The 12,278-nt window shown below is 36.6% G+C and overlaps 1 protein-coding gene across 1 annotated transcript in view; it reads left to right on the top strand.

The window, feature by feature from the left end:
- LOC103180487 (low-density lipoprotein receptor-related protein 1) overlaps window positions 1-12,278 on the top strand; it is a 552,054-nt gene that overhangs the window by 341,040 nt on the left and 198,736 nt on the right. Inside the window, exons 28-31 of the mRNA XM_042336207.1 lie at window positions 5,158-5,289; window positions 6,236-6,463; window positions 6,906-7,080; window positions 8,493-8,587. Coding sequence (XP_042192141.1) covers window positions 5,158-5,289; window positions 6,236-6,463; window positions 6,906-7,080; window positions 8,493-8,587 — 630 coding nt within the window. The remainder of the gene's footprint in view (window positions 1-5,157; window positions 5,290-6,235; window positions 6,464-6,905; window positions 7,081-8,492; window positions 8,588-12,278) is intronic.

Consider the following 12,278-nt stretch of genomic DNA (forward strand, 5'->3'; position numbering starts at 1 on the left):
TTAAATGAGCACCTCAAAGACAAAGCATGTTAATGCTTCAAAAGCATCATTGCCCCAGCTTCATGGAAAGGGTGATAACCTTTAAATTAACCTGTTTTCGTCCCTTTTTAGGTGCTCTTTCACATGCTGTAGATTCCAGATTCATTTGGGTTTTGTTTCAAATTTTTACTCTTGGTAGGAAAAACAAAACCTCTGGAAAATAATTAGAAATTCAGCTTAATTTAGCAATTAAGCATAAATACAAGTCCGCTATGTACCAATTATTCAATCTACGGGTTGGCATTTACAATTTCCTCTATGTTGCACTTTTTGGCCATGAAGTCACAGTCCTTGAATTTTCATAATAACGTAGCTGAATAACTGGGATCTTATAAGATTTACACAAAAAAAATCCTAGCGGATATTATGCAACATGTTTTGCTAGATTCTCATTAAAAGCAGCACAACTATAACCAACTTCACTCAGGAAATTGTTGAACGGATAGAATTAAACAGCCTACAGTTTTACTACAATAACATCAGCCTGTTTGTTAATGGTCACACCATAGTACCCGGCACAAGTGACCCTTAGAGACTGGAGTTTTATTTATCCCACCTGTGATAATACACAGCAGTGAAAAAGTTTGGTGAAATTTATGCACAGAAGTATTTTTCTTTTAATTATCCAGCTACCAGGATTTTCACATAACCCGGATAATATTGTAATCCTTTTGACTACACTGATGTAATTTCAAACCTTTGAAAGATTGCTTTAGGAGTTTTGCAATTTGATTTTGACAAATTGACTTTTCTTTTGCATTTTTAGTGCGGTGTGGGCAATGGTGCAATTACATTTTGACAAGTTACACTGCATTATGAAGAGTTGAATCAAATTACATTGCAATGTTGTCATCAAAACACACAGGCTGATGACTTAGACTGCCAGCATGTGTTCTGGCACATGAAATGGAGGGAGAGTGCCGGGAGGAGGAAAATCTACTATTGTAAAACTACTAGGAAGTTTAGGATAGATGAGAGTAAGTAAGGGAAAAAAAGTAAAATAATGCTTAAAAAGTGAAAATAGAATTGATCTAATTGAATTGATTCCTTCAGCATTTAAACTAAACTGATTTACGTCCTACCGTCAAACACTCTGTCCTGCTCTCTGGAACTCCATTCCCAGACTCCTTTTTCTTGCCCACTACCTCTATTTTCAAAACCCATCTCAACACTTTTCTCTTTGACCGTGCTTTTGGCCACCTTTCTTCTCCCCCACCCTTTAGCCCGCACACAGATTGCAGTTGATGTGAAAACATAATATAAATGTAAATTGTTGCTGTTTGGACTGCACTCGTAGGGTTGATGTGACATTACATCACAAAAATTATTTTTGGTCACCAATTCACGACTGTTCGTGGTACAATTGGCTGCCGCGTTTCGCCCACAAAATATATAGTCAATTCCTTTTACAGTGTATTCTGTGAAGTTCTTGAGATGTCTTGAAGACATGAAAAGGTGCTATATCAAATACAAGGATTATTATTAAATCAATGCTAATCATGCCATATAAATGACCTCTTATGAACTAGCGGAGGGACTGTGGGATGGAGTTCCAGAGGGTGGGGGCAGAGTGGCTGAAAGCTCGCCCTCCATTGGTGGGACGGGCGAGGTGGGGGACGGGAAGCAATTCAGAGCCTGCTGAACGGAGGGAACGGGCAGGTTAATAGGGGGTTAGGAGGTCACAGAGGTAGGGGGAAGCAAGGCCATGGGGGGCTTTGAAGGTGTTATATTAGGAAACACACATCTTGTGGATAATCAGTGTGGTAACCTGCATATTAGATACTGATCATTCTTGTTATGCCACAGATTGGTATGTAGTAGTTAATGCATTTAGACATGCAGAACATTTGCCTTTCTCTCTGGTGTAAAATTATGAAAAAAGCCCTAATACCCATTGAACAAAATAACACATAAAGTGTTCTTTAATTCTTTGCAGAATGTTGCTATATTGCAATATCATTGTTCACTAATTGGGAGCCTCTTAATATTTATATGTTTTTATCTGAGAGAGGGGAAGTTCCAGGTTTAGGCAGAGAAAGAAAGTACAAATAATTAGAGTAAATTTAAACTCCATTTTAATTTTGGTCTTTAGTACAGGTTACATATCTGACATTCATGGTAAGTGTAAATGTGTTGATGTACCATTATAATTTTATATTTCTGATAGCGAGTGACATTCAGGCTACAGCATCAAAATGTACTTTTATTTTATGGGTTTAGGATTAATATTAGTGGCTAAAAACTATCCTATGTGTCAGCCTATCTCAGTTTGCTTCTGAGTCAGACGATGGTGGGTTCAAGTTTCATGTCAGTACTTTGAACTCGTATTATCTAGGCTAACACTTGAATACAGCGCTGAGGGAAAACTGCCTTGTCGAAGAAGCCATCGTTTGAGGAAGTCAGAGGACTATCAGGTCAACAGATAATTTGCTTGTGAAACATCCCAGAGCTCATACAGTGAAGCGCAGGCAATCAAGCAGTCAAATAAACAATGATTAAACTAATTTGATTCCTGTTTGTAAGGCCAAAATTCATGAAATAGTGAACAATATAAGCTTGCCCAGGAGCCAGGCTGACTTTAAATAATATATTATTATTTCAAAAGAAACAGGTTTCAAGTGCAGAAAATTCAGATTGAGAACAGTAGCCATTAGCACAGTTGTATTCACGTAAATTGCTCATTAAATACTGACCTGAGGTAATCATCACTATCCAATGCTTAGTTCAGATGAGTCATCTGCAAAACCTCGAGTTGAGGAGCCCTATAAATAAATATTAGACCATTAAAGGACATTACTAACCAGAAGGCATGTTGGAAATGTGAACTGTTATATTTTTATATTTTTAGAGTGGAGGAAAAGTTTAGTGAATGGTGAGTTTTATTTACAGATATGCTTGACCTGTGCATTTGAACCATAAAAATCTGAGACTGCATATCTGGGTGCTTGGCAGAAATAGCTAGTGCATAGTTGAGGCCAATGTCATTCTGACCCATAAAATATAAAGTAAAACATCTCTGACAGGCTGCACATCAGATGCATGCTTTGAAAAGAAACATTCAGTGCTTTAATGATAAAATGTAAAGCATTCAATGCATCTATGGATCACACAGAGCCTTGAGCTTTTGCTACATTTTCATTAATCCTATCAGTAACCAGGGACCTAACTAAATCGTTATGAAAATATGCCAAGTTTTCTTTGGAGAAATTAAATTGGCTAACATTGTTTGAAAACACAAAAAACGGTCGTACCAGCAGTAAATATTTCATCACACTTGCGAAGAACTTTTACTAATATCCCAAGATAAAGGAAAATGAAACCTACAGTCTTGTCTTGCTAACTTGTCAAATTGCACTGATTTAAAACAAAATATTACTCATTGCGCTTAAATAATTTTCAAAGTTATGCCTGGCAGCTTCCTCCTACAGAGCTTTTAAATAATGCAAACCACACTAAAAATTAATGTAATGGATCAATAATGTATTGGTAGTACTTTAGACCGTTCTCTATTCAGATACAATTGTACATTATTAAAATGGTTTGGATTTCAGCCTGGCTGTTTTGGTGTCAGCCTTGCTCAGTTGGTAGCGTTCTCGCCATTGAGTCAGAACTCATGGGTGTTATTTTAAGTTAATAGTAATAATCCTTGCATTTGATATAGCTCCTTGTCACGTCTTCAAGGCATTTCAAAGCGCTTCGCAGATCATACTGTAAAGTGTAAAGACTGTGTGCTTTGTGGGCAAATCCCGGCAGCCAATTGCGCACAGCAGTGTCCCACAAACAGTTATGACCTACAGAAAGCGATCCACCAATCGACCAACAAGTGGGTTCCTACTTACTGCTAGGAAAACACAGGTGTGTGGAGTAAGGAAACAAGTCCAACATTTACACTATATTAAGGATCATATGCTACCTACCTATCTCTGATCCCTATTTTGAAAATTATCTTTAATTTCAATTCAATTTCTCAAGAAAATACTAAACATTTAAATGTCTTTTTTCACAGTCTATAAAGGCTTGAAGAATGAATGGCCTTTGCTCATTTCCATCTTTTATTTTTCAAAACTAGTTCATCAACTGCATTGTACCGTTTTTTAAGAATATGATTTTTGACTAACAATACCAGCAGCAGACTCTCAGCTCAGAATCCAGGCTGATGGTCCAGTGCAATACTGTGAACATGTTGAGTGATTGAAGGTGCTGTCATTCAAATGCGATGTTAAAAAAAGGTTGTGTTTATTGGTTCAATTGGGCGTTAAAGATCATACTGCACTGTTTTTAAAAAAGATTTCTTTCAGTTGCAGAATTCCCATAAATTGACATGACATGTGTAAATACAAAAATAATAATAATGTGATCATTCAATCCATGACTGTTTGTGGGACACTGCTGTGCGCAATTGGCTGCTGTGTTTCTCTGACAAAATGAGTCTCGAAGACATGATAAGGCACTATATCAAATTCAAGGATAATTATTATTATTATTATTATTATTATGTGTAACATGTTACCTGAAGTTCCAACACTTTGTCTTTATTAATGAATCATTGCATATTAAGGCCATTGACAATTGAGCAGCTCCAAACACCATTCACAAAACTCTTTATAATCTTACAAAGCAGCGGAAGGTTGGTCACGCACTTACCACTTCAATTAAGCTGGCTGGCTTCCTGCTCTAAATGACTCTTAATTACCAATCGATGCAATGGTCTGACTTGAAAGCTTCTCCTTCCTAATGATTTTAACAGTAAAAATCAAGTTGTCTCTATGATCATGCATTAGGTGATCAAAGAGAAAGGTTAAATATGTATTTGACTTTCAATAGGGTAAGAAATCTCTTATCTGCATATTATTTAGAAATGTCTTTCTAGGCTTTCATTCTTATTGTATTAAATTATTGTGCTTTCAAATCAAAAAATATTGGTGTCATTAGTGGGATTAACAACCTGCATCTAAGTGTACACTTTGTAAGATTGTTTTACTTCAGTTACGTTTGAATACTGGTTTATTTTAAATTTGATTTCATTTTTTTTAAAACAACGCCACTGTGAAGTTCTCCAAGATGTTATCCTGGGTGAAAGGTGCTATATACAGTAAATGCTAGTTGTTGTTTTTGCAGCACCAAATCCTTGTGAGTCTAACCATGGCAGAGGGGCATGCTCCCATTTGTGCCTGATAAATTACAATGGAACTGCTGCGTGTACGTGTCCTCATCTAATGAAACTTGCTCCTGATGAGAAGAACTGCTATGGTAAGTGTTTGGAAACCCATAATTGCAAAGAAAAATCATATATCCGATATCCGACAATTCCTTTGAAGTCCCTCATTTGGATTCCCAAGCTTTGGGATTATAGAAGAGATAGTTTGGGATATGCATCCTTTGATATGACCTATTTATTACTATTTATTCGTCTGCAGTCTTGTTTTAGCCTGATCAGGTGATTCATCAAACAAAGTTAAGGTCAAGCGAACTGACTGTTTAATTGGTTTGAATACAAATAAATTAAATCAATCAAAAATAGAACCATATCAAATTCCTAAAATCTACAGCAAAATATATTGTTCAAATGAGATCTTGTCTCACAAATGTTCAGGATCAGATTTCTTTGATTCAGCCCATAACATTTCTTTTCTATGAAACTTGCAACCAAATCTGATCAGTCTTGCAAGAAAACTCAAGTGAAATTGTTATTGAATGGAAGCAGTAAATTAATGTAGGCAGAGATTTAAAAAAAAGTGAATTACCAGACCTTCAGTGCAGAGTGAAGCATTTAATATCATCACCTAGGTTCAATCAAGTTAAAGTTCAGACAATTATCTTGCAGACGCAACGTTAAGGGAGAGAAAGCTTCATAAGTTATGCCAACATATTCCGGTGATTGTCTAAATTAGTGTTTTAAAAAAATATTGATACATGTTTCAAGCAGTTCAAGTAGTGCTGAAATCAAGAGAGGTGTTTCTATTTTCTATGTCTTGCAATGTGGGCAATGGTGACATTTTGCCAGCATTCATTGTCCATCCTCGGTTGCCCTGAAAAAGTAATGGGGTCTTCTCTTTAACAGCTGCAGACTTCTGTGATTAGATTTTAGGAAAGATGGCATTTTTTAATTGACACATTCTTCGCAATCAGCTTTAGTATTCAATGTTTAAGCGCAACTAGTCAAAGATGTAACTTTTTCCCCCATGTTTTTGTACAGAACAAAAAGAATTTTTAATATATTCAAGAAATTCAGAGATCCGTGGGGTTGCCACTGATAATCCCTACTACAATTATATAACACCGTTTACTGACCCTGACATCAGTCAAGTTAAAACAATTGATTTTGATGCTTTAGAAGAACGAATTTATTGGTCCGATTTAAAGCCCCGGTTTATCAAGCGAGCCTTCATAAACGGCACAGGAATAGAAACTGTGGTCTCAGCAGGTAAGTGGCAATTAATAGTCCTAGAGAAAAGTATAATATATAGCAATATTAATGAGTGGAAACTATACCTGGGTTTCAGTTTATTCTAATAATTTAGCATTTCAGATTGTCCAGGATTTATTCATTTTTTTAATGCAGTTTTTAATTTTTGGAGCTGCTTACAATTCAATTTAATTTAATTTGTCATAAATTGCAGAAATACATTGTTCTGGGTGCCAAAGATTACCCTTGTATGTTACTATACAAGTAACAGTGAAGCAATGATTTATTTGGAAATAAAACCACACAGATATTTTTGCAAATGTTCAGAGATGACAAGTTGGATTGTTCAACTGATCTTAAATAGGTGAAGTGTGCTTATTGGGCCCAAGGTTAGGACATTTGTTTGTAGGTGAGTTTTTTTTCCTCTTAGATTCCCGAATTTAATTGTTCTTTGTTACAGATCTACCTTACACCCATGCCCTTGCAATAGACTGGATATCCAGAAATATATACTGGACAAGTTCTGATTTGGAGGAAGCTCAAATAAATGTAGCTAGATTGAATGGCTCCCTGAGAACTTCCATCATTCATGGACTTGATCAACCGCAATGTCTTGTGGTACACCCAGTAAAAGGGTAAAGTATAACTGTTGTATCAAAGACATCATATTTCTATTAAATGTTTCTTGCACTGCAATAGCCACTGCTGTCGCCTTCTGATACAATGACATCGACCGCACGTGCAAGAAAGGAAAATCTCAGTTCATAAAGCAGAATTCATCATTATCTAACAGATCACTGCAATAAAAGTAACTTGGGTATGAACAACCGTAACTTATAGTTACAGCAAATATTCAGCTCAGAAATCCGCTAGAATTCTTTCAGTTGCTCTGTGTTTTTTGAAGAAACATTGCTTTTTGTTTGGAAAGGATAATATGTAGTGCTGAGGAACCAAGGCAGTGAGGTAAAGGAGTGTTGAATTATTGACCAGGAAGTTGGAATGATTTGGAGTGTAGGGGGCTGATGAGATGGGTACAGCTTGTAACAGCATCAGAAAGTGAAAGGCAGAAGAAGCCCTAATAGCTTCAGGCAATACACTCATGTTATCAGGGAACAATGTGAAGAATTTGCAGAAGGTTTGGCATTGGATAAGAGAGTTGCATAGGAAGAATAGTAATATCTTTATAACTCTAGAAATACTAATAATGCTACTTACAGATATTTAAGATTTGCGTTGCGCAAGTAGCAGAGCAGGGTTAGTGAGCCAAACAACCTTCTCTTTTCACATTTCTACCTGAGAACAGACTTGATCTTGAAATCTGTGACTGTCCCTGTGATTGTGACTGTCTCTGATCCAAAGAGGTGATCACATTATTCTTTGGTCTCATCTGGAGTACTATGTTCACAATGCAAAATGAAGTATGTTATTGCTTTTGAGAGGGTTAAGTGTAGAATAACAGTAACAATTTGGGAATTTGGGTAAATGCAAAAGTAGAGGGCCTTATTCTTTTTAGTTAAGAAAATTTGAGGTGACCCGTATGGTTTTTTAATATTGTAAGGAGATTGGTGAAGTTGATTCTCATGTTATATAGACATCCATCAAGAATATGAAGTGAATTCAAACAGAACAACCACACAAAGGTTTACTATCTCATGGATTAGATTGCCAGGGAAATGATATTGAAACAAATAGTAAAAACAGCTTCAAGAGACAACTACTGTGGGAATGTTTCTGGAAACCAGCTAATTGAGGGCTTCAGAGAATCAAGCCAGAGGAAGTGGGGAATTGAGATAACTGGAGAGAGGCTTTGGGCTTTCCCTGTTCATAACATTTCCTATGTTGCATTCTCATGCTACAAAATATACAGTCAATTCATTTTACAGTATATTCTGTGAAGCGCTTTGAGACATCTCAAAGGCGTTATATCAAATGCAAGTATTATTATTATTATTATTACAATACATCCTTTTCTTGCTAGGGTTATGTAATTTGTCTTCTCCGTGTTTTATGCAACTTTATTTCATGATTGCTATTTTTCCTCCTGCAGAAAGCTGTATTGGACTGATATTAACAGCATTAGCATGGCAAACATGGATGGCAGTGGCATCAAGAATCTTTTTTCAAATGAAAAGGAGCCAGTTGGTAATACAAATATTTTCTTATACAGTAATTGCTGAATTGTCTTTATTTGACAGTATCCCATTGGAATAGCAAGATTATTTTAATGCCTTAACTGATTGAATCATGCACAGGATTTTTTTCCCTGTAGAAAGATGCAGTATTTTTAATGGATTGGTATCTGAGATAGAAAATGTGATTGTAATTAAACTTTCTCATAATTCCAGTTATATGTTATAATAAATACCTGGAAAATGGTAAACACTGCAGAATGGATTTGAACATATAAACAATAGTTGACAAGGAAACACACATGATGGGAGATTTAAAGTCCCACTAACAGCATGTTTGCTATTTGGGGCAAAAAGTAGATGGGGCACCTTTTTGTCAGGTTATTTTAAGCAAGTTCAACTAATGAAATAGTTTGTACTGAAGATTCCATGCACTTGAAAAGTAATCCATTACCTACTACAATTTAGGTTAGTTTAGTTTTATCGTATTTACTGAAGGATGAGTCTGGTTCTCAAATAATTTCATTTTCCTTGACTGCTGTGCTTTGGAATGCTTCAACTCTACATTTTATATGCAAAGTTTGTTTGAAATTCAAAGTAGTGAAATCCAATGTACACTGCAGCAGATGAGGTTGATTCAATTTTAAAAGCACTGTTTAAGTGGCCTCAGAACAGAATCAATGCTCTTCACAATGTCTCTCACAGCAATCTTCGCTTCCCTCTTCCCATCAAACCAAAACCAACCTTGGGCCATTCAATCTATTTCCACCTTTCTGCTAACATCTGTCCCAGAGTGTTTTTTTTTGTATTTGCTCTCTACGAGACACCTGCATTACCTTAAATTTCTGGATCCACATCACTGGTTTGGTGATTGCTTGGAATTTCTAAATGTCAAATATTTTTTCGAGTTCTTTTATCAAAGGGTCACAGTCAAGCTTTTCATCCAAAACACATTGTTACAGTCTGGAAGAATTTGCTGATCAGGATTCTGATACCATTTGATTGTCTCATAATCTGCTAAGTGCATTTTTGACCTTGTAAACTGCTATCCTTAGAGCTGAGTCAGTGTCACTAATTGACGAGTATTTTAATAATTTCATTGGCACCAGCTATGTAAAGAAGTGAAGAACGTTGTCAAAGAAAGCATTAACCTCCATTTAGTTTTGCTTTGTTGATTTCTTCTCTGTCAAATTTGCCTTATGTTTCAATTTTATACAATACGATTGCAGGATCGAAGTATAAATCAAAAGGCTTAGGTTTTAATTCTCATCATACAATAAACCTTTCTTACCAATTCAAATGTAAAGACTGAGGTGCTACCATAGGAAGATAATGCAAGATGATTTGATTTATTTGTGCTAGGAGATAAGTATTAACCCATACACTGCCTGCTAGTGCATGGATATTCCATTCTTGCTTTTCCAGATTTTATTTTTAAATTTGCAACTAATATTACACTAATAAAGAACAGCAAAGCTCCAATGCAGGTCAAGCTTGTGGCATTTAAGACCTGTGTTCATACAGTCCTCCTTTATTGATCCGGGCTCTTGGGGATGCATCGGTGGGTTTTCCTACGACCCATTTCTAAAGTCCAGGATCAAGCAGTGAGGTGAATTTGTGGCAAACATGGGAAGCGATTGCAGTGAGGGAGGGTTCCGGCCTTCAATGACCTGTCGCTAAGCCCCTTGGAGATGGAGTCGTCTTCACAGTGGGATGTGTGTTTGTCAAGGCCCCTCACATGAGGACCTGGATTGAGCAGCTGCTGGAAGACGTTTCCTGGAGTCCGAGTTCATGAGCACACTTTTGTACGTCAAGCGCTTGGAATCCACCTTGATTAGCCTGCAGAGAGATAAGCACCTGCTTAAAAAATTGGTGGAACCATTGCTGAATGGGAAGGGATGTGTGCCTGAGCTGTGGGCTGGAAGACAGTGGCAATGCTCTCATGCATTTCACGCTGAGCTGTGTTGCCTACCAGGGACCTCGCAGGGAGTTCCTGTACCTACCACCTACCTAGTGAGTGCTCAAATCCATGTTTCATGGATGTCAAATGACCAACTAGTGACTATCCTCATGTAGGGGAGGTAAGCAGGGTCTACTTGGAGCTTACCTGGCTCTAAGGTGACATGTTTTCCAACAGAATGTCGGAATTAAGTAAATCCTCTGTAGTGGTTTGGGTAGTCCGGTTCCTGAGCCCGGAGGGTCTGCAGTATTCCAAGGCATTGCTGATGACAGCGCAGCCAGAATGGCTCATCAGCAGGTCTTGGAAGGGCAGACTAGTCACTGGGGCCAGGGACTCTTCCTACTCGCCTCCCATTAACCTTGCAAGCTAAAGCCCTAACAGGTACGGTGTCCTATCTGGACCAGCAATGGGAAAGCTTGCCAGGCAGTGCCTTCAATGGCAATCTATGTGGTTTCAGCTGGTTATTAATGTACGTAGTACCTCCAACGCACACTCTGGGGTACCCAAGCCTTGGCTCTTGTCAACCTGCGCCTAATACTTTCTGAAATTAGGTAAGCAGGATGCGTCCCTCCAGGGAGAGAGTAGGCTTTCCGTTCAAAAAAATATCTCTGGAAATTGCATGTGTAAGTGGATTGCATGGAACTTCCAGTTTGGTTTGGAACCTCTGCAGCATGATGATGGGTTTCCACGTGTGCAAGCACCCAGCTGACCAAAAAAAAACACAAAAAAAGTGGTGCATATTTTAGAAATAACTTAATTAATGTAACATTAATTTGGATTTCTACACAAGTAACAGATGAAAAGTCTGAAAATCAATTACAGATATATTATCCAAAAATGCTGATTATTCTGTTCATTAAAAGGAACTGAAATTAAACAGTGTTCATAAAATATTGTTGAATAATAACAAAGGACATTGCAAGTGTTGTTTTGTTCAAATCAGAGTTGAGAACAGACTGACTTTTTTATTTGTTTATGTATGTAGTTGTCCAGCCTATTCAGAGCTGTAGAACACAGTAAATATCATTGTTTTATTCTAACTATCTATTATATTTATATTATTATCTTCTAACTATTTCTTATAATTAGCATTTGCTTGTAAAATGACAAAGTAACAAAATTCTCCCCTTCATTTGAAAATGCAGTGATTTGTTACACAAAAGCGAATATTGGGACTGTACTCTGCATATAAAGTGAGATATTGTGATCTATGGGACTATTTCTTGCAATTATTTGACCAGATTGTAGCAAGATATCAAAGCAAATTTTGCAATTCTTTCAGAAAATGAACATTACGGTCGTCATTAATTTTATTACCAGCACTTAGCTAAAAATTCTACATTTTTAATTCACATCTCCAGTGATGACACTGGACATTTAACACCAGAAATTGTTTGTGAAATTACATAGAGCTATTATAATAATTAAAATGAATGTCTTCTGACTAAAGTCCAACATCCATTATGACATTTTACGAGCAATAATAGTAGCAATTAAATGGAGCCATTAACATTTTCTATAAAACAGAGCAATTTGCAATTTATAGAATAAATGATACCTGTAAGGTAATAATGCAGTTGAGAAGTTCAAGAAATATTAAACTTATGTGTGGTTTATGATCCTGATCTTGATGCTGAAATTGAATTGATACTTTTAACTTTCTTTCTGCAATTTTTTATCATTTATTTATAATGTACATATTTTCGGTTTTGGTAAACTGTGCAATTAATCTTTACAGTGTATT

Source organism: Callorhinchus milii, unplaced genomic scaffold (assembly GCF_018977255.1).
Source record: "Callorhinchus milii isolate IMCB2004 unplaced genomic scaffold, IMCB_Cmil_1.0 Scaffold6, whole genome shotgun sequence".
NCBI classification, from domain to species: Eukaryota; Metazoa; Chordata; class Chondrichthyes; order Chimaeriformes; family Callorhinchidae; genus Callorhinchus; species Callorhinchus milii.